At 44.8% G+C, this 18,843-nt stretch overlaps 2 protein-coding genes across 2 annotated transcripts; one reads left to right on the top strand and one right to left on the bottom strand.

The window, feature by feature from the left end:
- The first annotated feature begins 705 nt into the window (after window positions 1-705).
- poc5 (POC5 centriolar protein homolog (Chlamydomonas)) lies at window positions 706-6,807 on the top strand. Its single transcript, XM_061260757.1, has 13 exons — window positions 706-803; window positions 1,411-1,494; window positions 1,853-2,000; window positions 2,701-2,796; window positions 3,172-3,353; window positions 3,594-3,770; window positions 3,936-4,040; window positions 4,170-4,349; window positions 4,513-4,675; window positions 4,766-4,899; window positions 5,419-5,532; window positions 5,759-5,953; window positions 6,279-6,807. Exons 2-13 carry the CDS (start codon window positions 1,411-1,413, stop codon window positions 6,453-6,455), a joined length of 1,755 nt encoding a protein of 584 aa, XP_061116741.1. The 5' UTR covers window positions 706-803; the 3' UTR covers window positions 6,456-6,807.
- Window positions 6,284-18,404, bottom strand: ankdd1b (ankyrin repeat and death domain containing 1B). The gene is made up of 15 exons (XM_061260758.1): window positions 18,229-18,404; window positions 17,000-17,100; window positions 16,772-16,870; window positions 16,585-16,683; window positions 15,254-15,358; window positions 14,388-14,492; window positions 13,679-13,777; window positions 13,234-13,332; window positions 11,362-11,460; window positions 10,994-11,092; window positions 10,447-10,545; window positions 9,430-9,522; window positions 8,587-8,788; window positions 7,971-8,102; window positions 6,284-7,404 (listed from the first exon to the last, which is right to left on the bottom strand). Exons 1-15 carry the CDS (start codon window positions 18,401-18,403, stop codon window positions 7,349-7,351), a joined length of 1,662 nt encoding a protein of 553 aa, XP_061116742.1. The 5' UTR covers window position 18,404; the 3' UTR covers window positions 6,284-7,348.
- Between the last annotated feature and the right edge of the window lie 439 nt (window positions 18,405-18,843).

An 18,843-nucleotide genomic window follows, 5' to 3' on the forward strand; every position in this document is an offset into this window, starting at 1 on the left:
GTAAAGTGCTAAATTGTTGACAGGCCAAAAGACTGCACAGCTAGATGTGACACATTATGATTGAAGAAACTACAAATTCAAATGAATATGTTGCTACATGCTGGCATTTGTATCTTTAATTTATCTACGTTAGTTACGTTAGCTAATTTGGTATTTGGTAATTTGCTGGGCTCAATGAAGGATTGCAGGAAAGTAAGTTACGATTAAATAGCAAGCTGACGTTACATTTGATGCGCCCCCACAAACTTTATCTAATCAAAGGAAATTGTATTGTCCGCCGACTGTATCTATTACATTTACACATGCATAGTTGCAGGAACCTACAGTAACTTCGTTAGTTAGCTAGCTAGTTAATGTAACGTTATTGCTTACTTAGTAACACTGCATTACTTGCTTCAATTATTATTCAGTTATGTAATTGCAGGCTGAATGACAACAAAGTCAAGACGACAAGCGACGTCAATGAGATCTAGTTAGTAAAACATCCATTAACTGTCTTTGTGATTGTAGCTGTAACCGTTAACTACCCTCATCAACATTTGCTTTGTAACTGCAAGGTGCCTGCGCAGATTTTGGAAACAAGACGGCGTCTTTTATGGTTTGGCTATATGTCACCATGGCAACTTAATGTCCAATCAGAATGCACAAAAATGAAGTAGTCCTCCAACTGTGACCAATCATATGTTGCTTTGTTGGAAATTTGTCGGTTTGAACCGCTGTTGAAACTGGTGCTCTGTACCAAGTTTTTGCTGCCTGGTCAAATCTGGCAGAAGCGTGAAGTAAATTGGAATTCTATTTCTAAGGTAACTAAATACATGGTTTTAATGGAGAGAAAAAAAAGGAAATGAAGGTCGTGAAGTAGTTTCATCATGAAACTTTCATGCCTGTTTTAACTTGCTAACATATCTAACGTTAGGTAACTTAGATATTGTTAGCAAACAAATTCAGATTTACTAAGTTCGTATAGCTAGCTAAAGTTCCGTAAATCAGAACAGTTGCCTGAAGTTTAGTGTGCTAGCTAGCTAACATTCAACTTAGGCTAGCTACATATCCCAACTTGGCTCTAAGTTATTGCACCAAGTTATTGCAGATAGCGAGCTAGCTAGCCTAACGTTAAATGAAACAAAATCTATAGGGTGTGTCTGCTAGTTGTGTACAAAGTTAGCTAACGTTAAGTTAACTACGTTATCTCGTCAATCCAATGCTTGTGTAACTACTGCAAAGTGTTTATCTAACACTGTTGTCCTTTCAAAAAAAAAAGAAAAAAAAGAATATGTAACTGCAAGCGACACGGTAGTGAGTTGGCTAATGTTAGCTTCAAACGTAGCTAGTTGCTTCCTGTTTTGTGATTCAGCAGCTAACGTAGCGAACAAAATAATACTGTAATATTCTTTCTTATAAATTGCTTAGATGTCATCAGATGAAGGTGAGGTTAGCAGCCCTGTTCTGCCAAAAGACTCTGATCGTGGCAGTTCCGTGTCCTCCGAGTTACAGGTATGGTATTTATCATTATAATAACTAACGTTAATGCAGAAACTGCTACGTCAAGTTAAATTCCAATATGCAAGAAGAGAGTAGCATCACGCATCCATACGTATGGATGTAGCATATGTATATAAATAGCAACGTTGTACAAGTGCTGGAAGACGTCATATTCACTAGTTTTTATTCCAGTAAGCCCTAGGGTACACCAGTAACTGCACTAATGTTGCATTATTTCAAGTAATTGTGTGCATTTATAGACATCAAGGAAGCCAGGCTCAATAATAGTTTGTAGTAGGCACGGTTCTCTTTCTCGTTTTCTGACGGCATGACTCTTCTCTCTGTCGTTTTGTGTGTTACCTGATGACAGGACGAATATGAGGAGCTGCTCCGGTATGCGGTCGTTACTCCCAGATTTGAGGCCGGTTCATTTCGGCAGTCGCAGCTCTCTATGCAGCGGTCCACAGACGGGATCGCCTCCGCCGAGCTGGGGGATGCTCTGTCAGAGCAGTCACATGGTACGCTACTGAACTGATGCAGCAACGTTGATCTTATAGCATAAATACTGCGTGATGCACTGAGGCTAACAATGCTGTATGAAGATTTTTTTTTTGCATTAAGTTGCACCATAAAATTAAGATAAATTATCCACAGACAAATTATGTTGTTGTTTTTAGTTCTGCTGCAAGTTGGTAGTACTGCTGATTGATTTCAGTGTCACAGGCAAAAGCACCCAAACAAACTGAACACAATGTGCTAAGATACAATGGCAGCCTGGACAAAGGGTGGTGGTGCCTTGAAACCATTTTCCCCCATAAAATCACAGAGGATCTTTTCTTTTCTCTCATGGGCACTGATCAATAGTCATCTGTACAAAACCAGCACAGCTGTGGTTTGGAATTAGAAAGGTTTTCTGTGAAAGACTGTTTGCAGGAGCTCACTAGTAATGATCTGCTGAACCGCGGCCTGAAGTTGTGTCCTTGAGGAGTTCCCTCATCCATTACACAATTTCATTAAGATATCGACTTGAAGCCATTACTAGATGAGATTCCCAAGCACTATCGTTTGTAGCATTATACACACATCTCTCTCTCCATCACTCTCGCTCCCTCTCCCCCTCACTCCCTCTCTCTCACTCTGCATCACTACTCTCTCTCTCTCTCACCCCCCCCCCTTTCTCTCTCCCCCCCTCCCTCTCTATCTCTCCCTCTCTCGCAGGCTCAGTGTGTGACTCTGCAGACAGGAGGAGTCTGGCTCGAGAGCCGGAGGTGACCAGAGCCTCCCCACTGCAGTCTGAGCCCGGGGGGAGCGGAGGTGCATTTTCACAATTACACATTTATTGACACAATTGCACATTTAATTACATAATGTGTGCTAGTTTATTACAAATCGCAATAGAGCTTGTTTGTTGAACTGGGGTTGTAAATACAGTCATTTTTGTATATGATTTTAGCCTATTGAACAGACTTTAAATGAGCTCCACTGTGGTGTGGATAATTGTCAAACACTTTAGTGTGTGTTGCAGACAGCCTCATATGGGGAATGGCAAGCTTTTACCGCAGTAATATTAATGTGCATAGGCAGTACGCTCTGGGGTAGGAGTGAAATAGCCATTAAATGGGAGAATGAGCCCGGAGGATGCATGGACATGCCCAGGTCTGTGTCCTGAGAGTGCGTTTCTGGCTGCAGTGGACGATGTGTCTGAGGCGTCCCCCGTGGAGTCTGAGGCCGGGTCAGAGAGGGGGCACCCCCAGTCCGGCAGGAGCAGCAGTCCAGAACTCCTGGTCTCCATGGTGACTGAGATGTTTGTCACTGAAGAGAACTTGGGCAGGATGGAGAACATTCTGGACACCTGGAGCAACAACCTGAAGGCAAGTTAGCAACACTTCAAGCAAAGTGCATATTATTACCTAAATGAGACCAGGTAAAGCACACTGTTCAAGGGTTAAACTGCAGGAGCTGTTTCCTGTTGATTATAGATGCAGTCCCATAATGCACTATGCCTAATACAGGAATTACTTTTATCCTCCAGACACAGAGCAGTCTTAATGTACTCACACTGCAGGGCAGGAAGTGCACCCTCTGACACAGGAAGTGCGCTCTGTGTGCAGGTGAACGTGATGGAGGAGCTGCGGAGGTGGAAGGTGGCGTTTGTGGAGAAGCACAGGATGGAGCTGGGCAGGGAGCGGGAGAAACACGCGGCTCACGTGTCCGGTCTGAATGCAGAGATGGACAGCCTGAAGGAGCTACTGAACACCTACGAGACCTCCAACCAGAGGAAAGACCAGGTACCCCGCCCCTAAGAGACCTCCAACCACAGTAAAGACCAGGTACCATGCCCCTAAGAGACCTTTACCTCCTGCTGGTGAAAAATCTAAAATCTGTGGCAGACTTCTGATTTGATGTAGTGTTGGTCAATTTTGAAACATAAATTGACCCTCTCTCTCCTGCAGCTGATCAGTACTCTGACTCAAAGGGTGGAGAGGGAGAGGGAGAGGGTGGAGATGATGAGAACCTTCACTCAGTGGAGACTGAAGCAGAGCAGCGCTCGAGACGAGGTGAGCACGGGAGGGCCTGCCACAGAATCATCATCATCATCATAACAATAATAATAATAATAATAATAATAACAACAACAACAACAACAATAGTTTCTCTGATAATGGTGTCTCCCTGTCCTGCTCCAGGCCCTCGGCTCCAGGCGGGCGGAGCAGCACTACGTCCTGCAGTTGAAGCGCAGGGTGTGGGCGGGGTGGTTCTCTCTGATCCAGGGCCGCTGGAGGGCGCGGGTGGAGAGGGCGTGTCAGCTCAGGGCCCAGGAGGTCTGTGAGCGCCTGTCTGCTGAGCACCAGGCCCAGCTGGAGGAGGTGAGGGGGGGTAACACGCCCCATATCTGCCCTCCTGCACTTACCCTACAGTCGTTGCCTGCGATATCTGCCCTACTGCACTCACCCCAGACTGATCACCCAGGATAACTGCTGCACCCCCAGGATGTGAACCTGTCCCCCTGCTCTGTGTCTCCTCCCCCAGAGTGCGGAGGCGCTGGGCCGCGCCCAGGCGGAGATTGGGCGGCTGCAGCAGGAGCGGGAACGCTGTGAGGAGGCCATGCGCACGGCCTTCATGCGTGGAGTGTGCGCGCTCAACATGGAGGCCCTCAGCCTGTTCCAGCCGGCCGAGCAGCGCCAGGACAGAGGTCAGCCCTGCCCACAGCCACAACCCCGCCCCTACCCCGGGCTGATTGGCTGCTGTAGTTTTGATTGACTGCTGGTCCCGTCCCCTGCAGATGGCCCCACCCCGCGGGACGAGCCTGGCTCCGCCTCCTCTGTCCGATTCCAAGCTCCGCCCGCGTCTGCTTCCCGGTTCAGCCCCGCCACCTCCGAGTCCCCGCCCCCCCAGCAGAGTGACTCTGAGGACATGGTGAGACCACAGCCCTCCCATTACAAAACAGCCATTACAATACAATACTTTATTTTTTATTACATTTCATTAGTTTACGTTGCACTGCACTACATTACATTTTATTTAGCAGACACTTTTATCCGAAGGGACATACAAGTGCTTACCGAGGGTCATTAGAACAAATACAGAACAGGTTGGATAAAGTACATTTCTCAAAGAATCGATTGTTTCTATCCATGAATATCAAGTCAAGTACACATGATAAATAGGCCAAGATCCTAACCATCTGCCCTTAGCTTACTTATTTTCACATAAGGCATTTTATCTCTTATATTTACTCTTTACACCCCCCGCCTGTGTGGTTTTCTATAATTAAGCCCATAGTTAGCAAATGTTAAAGAGGCAGAGAGTCTCACCCTGCCTGTGCTCAGTAAGTATTAACCCTGTGGTTAGTGTTAATGAGTCTCACCCTGCCTGTGCTCAGTAAGTATTAACCCTGTGGTTAGTGTTAATGAGTCTCACCCGGCCTGTGCTCAGTTTGCGTCCCAGGCTGGGTCCGGTCCAGGTCCCTCCAGAGCAGAAGGGCTCCCCTGCACTGCAGTGGTGGACAGCGCTTTGCCACCAGGTGGCGCTGTGTCCTCCCAGAGACAGGTGATACTCTACTCCTCTCTCCTCTGTACCCCTCTACCTATATACCCTCTCTATCCCCTCTACCCTCTTCCTGCTGTGGCTTTATATGCAAGTAAAGGCAACTGCCAAATAGTGCAAAAAAATAAGAACTTGGATGGATTCTGGAGTAATTTCTGACCAGTAGGCAGTCTGTAGGCCGGTGTATGTATTTGCAGTCAGGCTCATATTGACTTCCTGGATCCTGTAGGTCGCTCCTCCTCTCCAGCCCAGTGCCCATGTGGTGACGGCTGGGCAGCAGAAAGCAGCGAAGACCATCACCGCTCGCGTCACAGGCCGCTCAGACCTGGGCAAGGCCAGCCGCGCTGTGAGCCAGCTGTCCGTCATGGGCGTGGCCCCGCCCATGAGCTCCGTCATCGTGGAGCGACATCACCCTGTCACTCAGGTACACCATATAACACAGGACTCACCCTGTCACACGGGTACACTGTATGACACAGGACTCACCCTGTCACACAGGTACACTGTATGACACAGGACTCACCCTGTCACTCAGGTACACTGTATGACACAGGACACACCCTGTCACTCAGGTACACTGTATGAGACAGGATTCACACTGTCACACAAGTAAACTATATGACCCTGAATGAAGTCTCAGTATAGGGCTGTAGGCATTTCTCCCCCAACAGATGTTGTTAATAAAATGGATATTGCATCTCCCCCCCCCCCCCCCCCCCTCTCTCTCTCTCTCTCTCCCCCTCTCTCAGCTCACTGTAGGTCAGGCGACAGCGGCCAGGTTTCCCCGGTCAGCCCAGTCCGCTGTGGGCCCCTCCGGCTCCCGGAGCTTCTCCCACAAAACAAGAGGCCCCTCACCCTCTCACATTATCCCCGGCACCAGAGGGTCTTCAGCCTCTCAGATTAACTCCATCATAGTGGTGGAGTGAGGTCCGGTTCAGCCACACTCAGTGGTGTGAACACAGTCACTGACAGAAACTCCATCATTATGAAGGATTTATGCAAACGCAATCACTTTCCATAACTGGGACTGCTGCTTTGAGGAATTGAGATATGTTTTGATTAATTAATACATTCTTTAAATTTGGCATTGCAATGGATTCAATTCATGGGTAGAAGTGCTGTATGTGCTTAATCAATGTCGATCTTTTTGTACTGGTCCACAATTTTATGCCATTGCTCTAAGATTGTATTCTTGAAACAAAGTACGTTTTACTTTTTACTTTTTTTTTTAATTGAGCCACTCAAGCCATGTTCTTTTTAAATTAAATTATTTTAAAAAAAAACTTTTATTCATAATATGACTTTGCTACTTCTTTGAGAATGATTATAAACGAACTTTTAGCATTAGAATCAACTAAACATTTAGCATTAGGCTCAGTCCATTTAACTTGTCACTGTCATGTTTCCTTGTATCCTTGCATTGCTATTTTAGCTTGTGAAGCATTTCCACACTTGCTCTTGTAATACAAGTAGAAAATCGCTCCATTTTCAATTGTAGATGCTAATCTCCTTCAGTGCGGGGTCTGGAGGTCAGGAGAAGGGGGCCTGTGTGTAACTCCAACAGTGGTCCGACTCAACATTAGGCCCAGTTTTCTTCCTCCTTGGAAGTTTGTAATGGAAGACGACAATCTGCTGGATTTCTGGATTGGCTCTGAAGACCGTTGGTGTAACTCATGCTTCTTTCACAAGATCTCATACAGAACAGGTGAAGGAAAGCATGAAATGGGCAGCTGGTTGACTTCAGGATACCGTTATGCTAGCTGTGAAACCCATCGTGAAGCCTGTTCTCCCGGCCCAAACGGATGAAGATCTGCCGACGTTATAATACGGTGCATTTCCTCACTTTACTACCAGTGCTTTCAAGTCTGATTTTGTCTGTAGAAAATAAACAAAGGAAAGGTTTTTGCGCCATAGCCTGGAATACTCCATACCTTAAAATGTTTGACTTATCCCAATATGACATTTAGACACCAAATTAAACTGAATAAAAACTTATCTTGCTTCGACCAAATGGCCCACCAACATAAAGGTCATTTTGATAATAGCTACTGTACACTCAATGACTACTGTAGCCTTCAATGTATCACTGCATTGTAGCAGTTTATGTTCTGAATCAAGATTTCAACAATAATGTAAGTAGTTCTTCAGCAAAAGTTAGCATTATTTTATATGCAATGCATGTTAACAGACAGGCTATTGACAGTTTTATGATGGCAGAGCACTGGTGCGTTTTTCACCAAAACGTTAGTATTTTGAGGGGGGAAATGCTGTTGACGTGTGAGTGACGTTGCTCTATTCAGTCAGGTATTCGATTATTTCCTGTAATTCATACAAATCTGTGTGGGGACGTAGGCTAGTATTTTCACCTGTCTCTGGAGAGAAATATCTGTGGAAGGCAATCACAACCGGTTGTCTTAAGTAGAAGCAGACACAACTCTTACCCGCTGCGCTTTTGTTTCCGATGGAGAACAGAGCTTCATGCAGCTCTTTGGCCGGACTCCTGTGTGAGATGAGTGCTCCATGGAGCCAGATCAGCATCATTCTGTTCCCGTGCTCCTGGTAACTCTTCAAGCCTGCAAATGAGCCATAATGATGTGCTCCCTCCATGCTTCACATGTGACAGTGACCATTTTCCCACAGCACAACACACACCTTCATGTCATACTTTGGCTGTCTGTTTGTCATGTGAGTCACATGGTTTATCATTGAAATATTAGCTCAATCTTCAGCAAACATTTAGAGTATTGTGGATTTACATGAAGTTAATGGTGCTGATGTACAAGCTAACAAATATGGTGTACCTAGCACTGGACATTTAGCCACTCAGTCACTTAAGTCACCCTGTAGCTGTGGGTTATGTCTGCAGCTCTGTGCTTGTGCTGAATAATAAGAAAGTAAGTGACCTGCTTCCTGTAAAGCCAACCACTTAACCGCTTTGAACTGGGGGTTTTACAACCGCTACACTAAACACTCAAGGCCAAAACATTCCTGTTCCTCCCTGAGGGCTGGGTGTGTAGTCGGGAGGTACGTAGGAGCAGAACAATCTCACAAGATCACCTGTCCACTGCTCTTCGATGGCTGCCACCTGCTCCTCAGTGAAGAGCCAGTGTCTGGCAAGCCTCTTCCAGTCCTGGGGCCTGAACATCCTGTAGGCCAGGTTCCACAGCTTGGTGCGCATTTGCCTGGTCTCCTCTCGGTGGTCTAATCTAAACGTCAGTGGAGAGTCGTCATGCAGGGCTTCATTATTCTCCACGCCTGCCTGAGAGGGAAATCAAACCCAGTTACTCTGAGAGAGACGGGGGCAGAAACCATACAAAAAAACCGTACAGACAGGGGCAGTAAGTGGGGCAGAAACCGTACAGACAGGGGAAGTAAATAGGCAGAAACCGTACAGACAGGGGCAGCAAGTGGGGCAGAAACCGTACAGGCAGGGGCAGTAAGTGGGGTAGAAACCGTACAGGCAGGGGCAGTAAGTGGGGCAGAAACTGTACAGACAGGGGCAGTAAGTGGGGCATAAACCGTACAGGCAGGGGAAGTAAGTGGCAGGGGCAGTAAGGGGGACAGACGCGCAGGTCTCACAGAGCCACACTGGTGCATTAATTTTCTGAATTTAATTAATTATGAATGCTTTTGTGTTGAGAACACAGAAAGCATTTTTTTCAATCTGAAAACATTGACTTGAAAATAAGTAGTGTTTACGTTCAACATCGAATAAACACTCTTTTGTTTCAAATCATTCTAGTACTGTGATTATTCAAAAGCAAACGATCAAAGACAATATACCCATTAAATTTAAATGAGTGAAATAAACAGAAGGATGATATGTCCATAGGGTATAATGTTCTTTTCATCATTCTTGCAAAAGGATAAAAAAAAAAAAACATGTGTAGAGCAACTGACCTTCCATGTAAAGTATCGTTCTGCTTTGATGATCATGTCCACAATGATCACCATGTCTCCTCTGGCTGCCACACCCAGGGCTGTCTTGGCCTGCTGCTCACCATGGAACACAATCACAAAAACACTGTTTCACTGCCCAGCTAAAGGACAATATGTAAGTTACTCAATATCCCTTACATTTCACTGCCCAGATAAAGGACAATATGTAAGTTACTCAATATCCCTTACATTTCACTGCCCAGATAATGGACAATATGTAAGTTAGTAAATATCCTTTGGATTTCACTTCTCAGATAAAGTACTCCATATTATTTATCTCAGAAACTGATTGTGTCAGTGCAACAGTCAGAAAAAAGCACATTTCTGCTACAGCGCATCGATGCTCATTCATCACTGAATCTGATAGCAGATAATGTTACTGAAACAGTGCATTAATCTCTGTCATAACACATATATACGCTATATTTTCTATTCATAATGTCCTGGACAAACTGGCACGTTGTTCCAAACGCACTGAATACATAAAACATGTAATATTCTCATGAAGGATAGGATTTGTAATAGTTGTACAGTATTCATCTGAATATTACTTTTGTCAAGGTGTTCCAAAGACCTTTTCATTTGAAGATAAATCGTGTATCAGTGTGTAATTTTATTAGAATTCAAGAAATTCAGATTATGCGCAGCTTAAACATGAACAGATATTATAAATCATGTACGGTATGGTAGTAATCCCAAATTTCAGGCATCTGAAGAAATAGTGGTGCCATAAATCCAAAAGCAAACGACCGTTTGCTGCTGAATGATCTGTCCTGTTTCTCAATGATCAGTGCTTTAGTCCTGTTTCTCAATGATCTGTCTGTTAGTCCTGTTTCTAAATGATCTGTCCTTTAGTCCTGTTTCTGAATGATCTGTCCTTTAGTCCTGTTTCTGAATGATCTGTCCGTTAGTCCTGTTTCTGAATGATCTGTCCGTTAGTCCTGTTTCTGAATGATCTGTCCTGTTCATTAGGATTACCCTATCTCGGATGGCCAGGTCTGCACCAGTTTTCAGGATCATCTCCACAATGTCAATCTTGCCCAGTTCTGCTGCAATATGCAGGGCAGTCTGACCCCTCTGAGAGACACAAACATATGGTAAATATACATGGTGATTAAAGACTAATCAGGGATGTGTGGAGATGTGTGGAGAAGGTCAGCACAGCTTCACTTCTGCAAGCATTACAGAATAAAGACAAGAAGCTTCTTCCATTGACCCAATCAAGACAGGATCCAGGTCACTTCCCAGCAGGAAACATACAGAATCTCACTGTCTGAGCTTAGAGTGTACCATCTTTGCGCTGAGGTTAGTGTGCACTATCTTTGCGCTGAGGCTGGTATGCACTATCTGTGCTGAGGGTAGTGTGCTATCTCTGTGGCAAGTGTGCACTATCTTTGCACTGAGGCTAGTGTGCACTATCGTTGCACTGAGGCTAGTATGCACTATCTGTGCTGAGGGTAGTGTGCTATCTCTGTGGGTGAGCAGTTGGGCCTTAGCCCCCAGGCTGTTGTTGGTGGTTACACACGTGATCCGTCAAATTAGCATCGCAGCCGGACTCCAGCAGCGTGTGGAGCACTGGGATGTGGCAGTTCTTCACCACCAGGTGCAGCGCCCCCTGCTGGTTCTGAGGGTCAGATGGAACATCACGTCAAATATTCCCATACAAACTGACCCAATACTAGAATGAGTGTCACTAAACATTGGATAAAAGGCTTTTATTCCACACTTATAAGGCATCACACACGACACACTTATAAAAAAAAACCCGTCCCATAATCAGTTACACACATAGTAAATGTTTTATTTAAAAAAACATACAGCAAATATATGTCTAAACTTATTTGTACATCATTTCTTTATATTGAGAAGACTTGAGAATGAATGTTTTCTCACTTGATTCTGAAAGTTCATATCCACTCTATTTTCAATGAGGAGTTTCACCAGCGAGGCGTGGCCCTTTTCAGCAGGGGGAAGTAAACAGCTGCTCTTCTCCTGGTAGGAAACACAAGAAAACCGTTCCTGTGAATCAACTCAGAAACTCGGACTCATGACCATCGTTGTCACTGTCGCAGATGTATTGAGTGGTCCTGACAGCATAGGCCAAAACACCTTTGTAATTTAGTTATTTAGATCCTAGAGCAATCACAATAATTTATAAAATGCAGACCCTAGTTCTTTTTCAGTTATCAGATTTTAGCTGCACATCACACAAAACCTTTTCAATGAATGCTTACAAAGTTACATTTCAAAGTGAAATTTTGATTTTATTTGCTGATCGTGCTGATCCAAAGATCTGAATTGACTGAATTAATTGGCAAAAAGAAAGAAGAGATTATCTGGAAGCACCTGTGAGCCGGATGAGCATTATAAGGTAGTGCTAATAAAGTTCTAATGCTTGGCCGGTCCTCTGGAGCTACAGAGCTTTAAGTCAGCAGGAATCTCACTGATACCAGAGACCAAATCACAGGCACTTTCAAATATAACCATAACCTTAACCCTAACTGGAACCCTAACTGTAGCTGCAACCCTAATGCTGTCCAAAATGCGAAACCCTTAACCATAATGCTTACTGTAATGCTAACCCCCTTAACCGAAAACCTACGCCACTTTGACTGTCTACAGAAAGTACTTATAATCAAAATTGCAAAGAAAGTGAAAGTGCAAAGAGATCTTAGAAATACTTACTTTTTATTTTGAATGTTAATCCCACTGGGATGACTCTACAATGTACTGGTATGGTACACTACTTTGTTTGAATCTGGAGTCTGTTTTAACCATATCAGTGCATAATTGTTGAAGACTGCACAGGGGTCTGTGTATCAGACTGTATGGGAGTCAGTGTGTAAGACTGTAAGGGAGTCAGTGTGTATGGGAGTCAAGTTGTAAGAGTGTAAGGGAGTCAGTGTGTATGGAAGTCAAGTTGTAAGACTGTAAGGGAGTCAGTGCGTATGGGAGTCAAGTTGTAAGACTGTGTGGGAGTCAGTATGTATGGGAGTCAAGTTGTAAGACTGTGTGGGAGTCAGTGTGTATGGTAGTCAAGTTGTAAGACTGTGTCAGAGTCAGTGTGTATGGGAGTCAGTGTGTAAGACTGTAAGGGAGTCAGTGTGTATGGGAGTCAAGTTGTAAGAGTGTAAGGGAGTCAGTGTGTATGGAAGTCAAGTTGTAAGACTGTGTGGGAGTCAGTATGTATGGGAGTGAAGTTGTAAGACTGTGGGAGTCAGTGTGTATGGGAGTCAGTGTGTAAGACTGTAAGGGAGTCAGTGTGTATGGGAGTCAAGTTGTAAGACTGTGTGGGAGTCAGTGTGTATGGGAGTCAAGTTGTAAGACTGTGTGGGAGTCAGTGTGTATGGGAGTCAAGTTGTAAGAGTGTAAGGGAGTCAGTGTGTATGGGAGTCAAGTTGTAAGACTGTAAGGGAGTGAGTGTGTATGGGAGTCAAGTTGTAAGACTGTGTGGGAGTCAGTGTGTATGGGAGTCAAGTTGTAAGACTGTAAGGGAGTGAGTGTGTATGGGAGTCAAGTTGTAAGACTGTGTGGGAGTCAGTGTGTATGGGAGTCAAGTTGTAAGACTGTGTGGGAGTCAGTGTGTATGGGAGTCAAGTTGTAAGACTGTAAGGGAGTCAGTGTGTATGGGAGTCAGTGTGTAAGACTGTAAGGGAGTCAGTGTGTATGGGAGTCAAGTTGTAAGACTGTAAGGGAGTCAGTGTGTATGGGAGTCAGTGTGTAAGACTGTGTGGGAGTCAGTGTGTATGGGAGTGTGTGACTCACTGCAGTCACAATGTTGACATCACAGTCAGCCGCCAGCAGGGCCTGCACACACTCCTCATGATCCCCCAGTGCAGCCAGGTACAGAGCGGTCTCTCCAGCCTGGGAGAGAACACACACACACACACACACACACACACAAACACACAAACACACACACACACACACACAAACACACAGACAGATACATACAGACACACATATAGATACACACATACACAGATATACACAATCACACACACACACACACACACACACACACACACAGGTTACTTCCTGACCCCTCAATAGACGATAGAGCCTGAATATTTACATATGAGATCACATCAGCAGATAGTTCTCTATTAGTGCAGTTTTATAAAGGATCTCGGTCAGACCAGTAAGTTAAGAATGAGGCGGGGTGAGCAGTTTCTCTGATTGGCTGAAATCAGCAGCAGTCTGACTCCACCTTGTTGACGGTGTCACGGTCGCTGAAGCTCCGGAGGAGAAGCTGAACCGCATCCAGGTGCCCGTTCCTGGCCGCCAGGTGTAAGGGCGTGTTCCCGTCCTGGAGCCCAAAGGGAGAGGAGCCCAGCCTAAAATAGCGGCAAATAACCTGGTCCAAACATCTACTACCCTGTAACCACTCAGCCCCATTTCTGCCTCTAAGCCAGTAGCTCCCTCAGAAACCAGAGGAATGGCAGGTTTGCTCAGGCAGGGAAATCATTTTCTAAGTAAGGAGCCTGGCTGAAATGAAAGGCAGTTCTAGAACCATGGTTAAGTGGATTTGTATATGTTGTATAATTGTATTTGTTTTCCATTTTACTTGTCTCCACAGTCACTTGTGTTATTCAGACCTGTTCAGGGAGCACTACAGCTCAAAAGCAAGCGTCCCCGTGATGTGCTGTCAGCCAGTAACTGTTTCCACAGGAACGGCCAAACAGCACTAAAGGAGGCTAGTGTGGAGAAATGACATATCTCTCATAGCTGCCAGCTGCAATGTTGGAAAACGCTAACAAATTAAACCCACCCATTCCTTCCCGAAGATTATACTTACAGTATTAGCTAATAGTTGGCTAATGAAACCTACAATGTATTGCAATAGGACCCGTCCTGCACTTATTGACTCCTTTACTGACCGACCCACTCTAGAGCATAAGAGGCTCACAGGCACTGACCTGCTCTCCTTCTGCAGTGGCCATGCAGTACGGCTCCTCCATCAGCAGCTCCAGCATCTCCACACAGCCGTGCTGAGCTGCCAGAGAGAAGGGCCTGCTGCCTGTCTGAGAGAACAACACACACCTCAAATACCACACACACCACACACACGCCATACACACGCCACATACCACACAGGGCCTGCTGCCTGTCTGAGAGAACAACACACACCTCAAATACCACACACACCACACACTCACACCACACACACGCCACACACACGCCACATACCACACAGGGCCTGCTGCCTGTCTGAGAGAACAACACACACCTCAAATGCCACACACACCACACACATGCCATACACACGCCACATACCACACAGGGCCTGCTGCCTGTCTGAGAGAACAACACACACCTCAAATACCACACACACCACACACCCACACCACACACACGCCACACACACGCCACATACCACACAGGGCCTGCTGCCTGTCTGAGAGAACAACACACACCTCAAATACCACACACACCACACACACGCCACACACATGCCACATACCACACAGGGCCTGCTGCCTGTCTGAGAGAACAACACACACCTCAAATACCACACACACACCACACACCTCACCACACACCACACCGGGCCTGCTGCCTGTCTGAGAGAACAACACACACCTCAAATACCACACACACACACCACACCACACACATGCCACACACACGCCACATACCACACAGGGCCTGCTGCCTGTCTGAGAGAACAACACACACACACACACACACACACACACACACACCACACCACACCACACCACACACCACACAGGAGACTGTCACTGGCTGCCTGAATTAAATAGTCAAATAATCTCATGGTCACCTGATCTTTTTTATCCAGTGATTTCATCTGCAGGTCGTTCACGATGTACTTCACAATGTCCGTGTGGTTATTGATGGCAGCACAGTGCAGAATGTTCATCCCCTCCTGGTACACATGTAGATACGAAACAGTAATAACATCCTATGTACATGCATGTAGCCTAAATATTACACAGTAATAAGATCACTTAAGCCCCATCTTATATATGGCTGTTTGACAGTCTAATGGCTGCATGGACTCAAGGCTTCACTGAAGACCAGACCTCACTGTAATGATAAGAATACATTAAACTACTTCCTAAATGTACAGGTGAAAACAAGCTGTCAGTTTAGATCATTATTGGTAACTAAAGCATTGTTACAAAACTGAATAAATTATAAGGATGTAACATGCTATTGATTGAAATAGTTTTGTATCTACTGCATATCTGAAAGCAGCACGGTGGTTTCAGGCTCATTTGATACCTTGGACCCTTGATGACCTGAAGCCATTTAGCCAACAAACGTGTTCCATACTGTATCAACATCATTTACAGCTCAATCTAGTCCCACCCCCCAATTTCCATAGAGATCCATTTAAATGGAAAGAGTTTTAGTATCGCTTGTAGGACAACCTGAAAATAAGATATCCAGACTCTGATGATATTGATAGGTCTCAGATATCAGGCATGGCATGACTACAACATGACTACTTTCAGTCACATAACATTGCTTGTCCCAAACATTATGGTGCCCTGAAATGGGGGGACTATGTATAAACACTGGTGTAATTTCTGGTGAAACCAATATGTATACAAATACCCTTTATTAAAATCTGACAATGTGGAGTACAGAGGCATACTGATGGGTTTTGTCCCAAACACTAAGGATGGCACTGTATAAGTAGTAATGGTGCCACAATATGTATAAGCTGATTTTGTTGGAAAGTACTTTGTAGCTCGCTAGTTTGGACTATTTTCAGCTCACTGCCTCACTGACTGGTTTGTGACGTGTATTAAGAACCATCCATAGCCAGGTTCCTCCCAAGATTTCTTCCCATCAGGTAGATTTTTCTCCCCACTAGGGAGTTGTTTACCTCATGTACTATCTGGGGGGTTAGGGCTAGTATTACTAGTATAGTAGGGCTTTTTTCTTCCCTTCTGTCACTAATTGAATGAATTGAATGAGGTTGTTCTTACCTTCTCCTGAAGTAGATACCCCTTTAAAAATAGTATTTAATATACCTAAAGACACGTGCCTTCTACAAATGGGAATGGGAGAGAGATCCAATTAAAGCAATTGATCGTGCATTAGTGGGGAACATTATACACTAATCTCAGAGATTTTTCTTGCCTGGTTTTCAAACTTCTGGTCAGCTCCACCTTGAACTAGTAATTTCAGAATGTCCAAACTCCCAAACCAGGCTGCCAGGTGGATGGCGGTCACTCCATGCTGTGTGGAAGAACATTTTGGATCATCATCTGACCAGCCCACTCTAGAGCCCCCACAGCCCCCTCTGGAGGGGCAACAGCCTGCTCACCTTGTCCTGCAGGTCTAACTTTGCTCTTCTCCGTAGCAGGATCTCCACCGCCTCCTTATTTCGCCCTGCCACCGCGTAGTGAAGTGCTGTCCGGTCATGCTGCAGTCACAATGAAACGGGCTGAACCTTCAAATACTTTTAAATCTTCCACATGCCCTTCCCCAAAACCTGAGGTCCACGCATTCTCTTGAATCCCTTTGTCAATTTAACATGCGATTTGTTACTCACCACGTTTTTTGTGTTGACACTGACATTTTTCTCAAGGAGCTTCATGGTGGCGACATCGTTTTTCTTCGCCGCTTCCATGTACTCCCTCTCTGTGTCCAGCACTGCCTCAGGACATGGAAAATGGGCATCACAGGCATAAGCGCTTTCACTCCCAGAGTGATTACCGTGACACATCACTTAGCTTATTCTGGGGACTATCTGGAGACATATGTTCACGATGGTATTACTTACTCACCTGGATTAGCATTTTTGCGAGGTAGCACAAATAAAGAACATGCCAGTCCTCTTGTACTTTCTCTGATGAGGCTTTTTGCCCTGCTGATAGCACTGAAGCATCAGTTGTACTGCTACATTGCTAAGCCATTTGGCAATGAGGGTATGCACAGTGACTCACCAGTAAACACAGCTTGCGTATATTTTACCTGTTTAAAAAGGGCTAACATTTAGCTCAAAGCAGTATTGCTGTTGTGCCAGTGTGCCGTTTTTCATCTTGGTTTCAAAGGAGGGAACAAATATGAATGGGAAATAATCAAAAATTATTTTATTGTATTTTTGTTAAAAATGCTCTTCAAACAGAATGATAATTATGCAAATACCACACTGCCTTAATTACAGTAGTTAACTGAAGGAACAGAGCCCTAATGTACACTATTAACGTGTCTCTCATACATCATATCCCTCACTTTTCAGACATGGATCTGAGAAACTACCTCAAACCCTGTGACAAATTAGCCTTGTGTACCCTGTACAGCGCACCTCCCTTTGTGGCTTCTGGAAGAGTCACAGAACAGTTCACATGGTTGCATGTTTAGCCTTGAACAAATATCTCCACAATGCACTGGGAGTTCACTTCAAGTCTCACACACCAGCTCTCATGCCTGACGAAATTAATGATTAAGCAAGCCTGATGTTGCCGCTCTTCTCAATATTATTTCAGACAGTGAGGAACAAATTTAGTCTCTTCCTATAATAACAATATACTTCTCTCTTTTAGAAAAGAATGTGATTTCATGCATTTTGAAAATAGAAATTTTTTGAAACGGCAACTGTCACTGGAGGATGGAAAACTTATCCTGGATCATATTGTGCAAAAATGTTCTGTTCCAAAGAGAGAACTGTGCTATATGTGCTTAAAAACCAGGTGGTACAATCAGAGTGAGGTGTGTAAAGGTTTACATTTTCTCAGAATAAAGTTAGTTTACATTTTTTAAATAAAATGTATTACTCACACATTTCCACATTGTCAAAGCTGGTGTCTGTGTCCGTGTCACTCTCCCTCTGCAGTACAAAGTCTCTAAACCCTCTCAGGTTCTCCGCGGTCATCCAGGTTTTAGGGTTCAGGTTCTCCTTTTTCAGCGCAGGGAGGCTCATCACGCGCTGCTTAAACGCCAGGGCTTTCTCCATGGTGAACGCCAGGCTGTCTGAGGAGGAGCACTGCAGTCAGCCTCGGTCTATTAGGAGGCTCCAACACCACCTTTATTTACACTGCAGGTCCCTGTTCACTCCCACTGAGACGTGTACTCTGGGATAGAGTTAAAGACCGTTTATAGTCAGGCTACAGTGTTCAGGAATCACAGAACATTCATGAATGTTCTATTGTCACCCGATGTAGACTGTGGTCGTAGAAAAAAGGATAAACAGTCTTGTCACCCATAGTAAAAACCAAATGTTGCTGACATCCACTGGCCATGAAACTCCTATAGGAATTGCGAAATATTTCCGGTTCTGCAGTGGCCTGTTTGTTCTTAGGTTCCACTGATTGGCTTTTCCTGGCAAATGTGTTTGTGAAAGGTGGCTGTAGTTGGATTTCAGTATGTTTATTTATCATTCCGTGGATGACTGGT

This window comes from Conger conger, chromosome 11 (assembly GCF_963514075.1).
Source record: "Conger conger chromosome 11, fConCon1.1, whole genome shotgun sequence".
Taxonomy (NCBI): domain Eukaryota; kingdom Metazoa; phylum Chordata; class Actinopteri; order Anguilliformes; family Congridae; genus Conger; species Conger conger.

Coding starts and splice junctions, on each gene's coding strand:
- ankdd1b (XM_061260758.1), bottom strand. CDS start 18,403: ATGGAGAAAGCCCTGGCGTTTAAGCAGCGCGTGATGAGCCTCCCTGCG. Junction 14,493..15,253: donor CACTGGATAAAAAAGATCAG/GTGACCATGAGA, acceptor TTGTTCTCTCAG/ACAGGCAGCAGGCCCTTCTC. Junction 11,461..13,233: donor ATGTCAACATTGTGACTGCA/GTGAGTCACACA, acceptor GTTTCCTACCAG/GAGAAGAGCAGCTGTTTACT.
- poc5 (XM_061260757.1), top strand. CDS start 1,411: ATGTCATCAGATGAAGGTGAGGTTAGCAGCCCTGTTCTGCCAAAAGAC. Junction 3,354..3,593: donor CCTGGAGCAACAACCTGAAG/GCAAGTTAGCAA, acceptor CTCTGTGTGCAG/GTGAACGTGATGGAGGAGCT. Junction 5,533..5,758: donor CTGTGTCCTCCCAGAGACAG/GTGATACTCTAC, acceptor TGGATCCTGTAG/GTCGCTCCTCCTCTCCAGCC.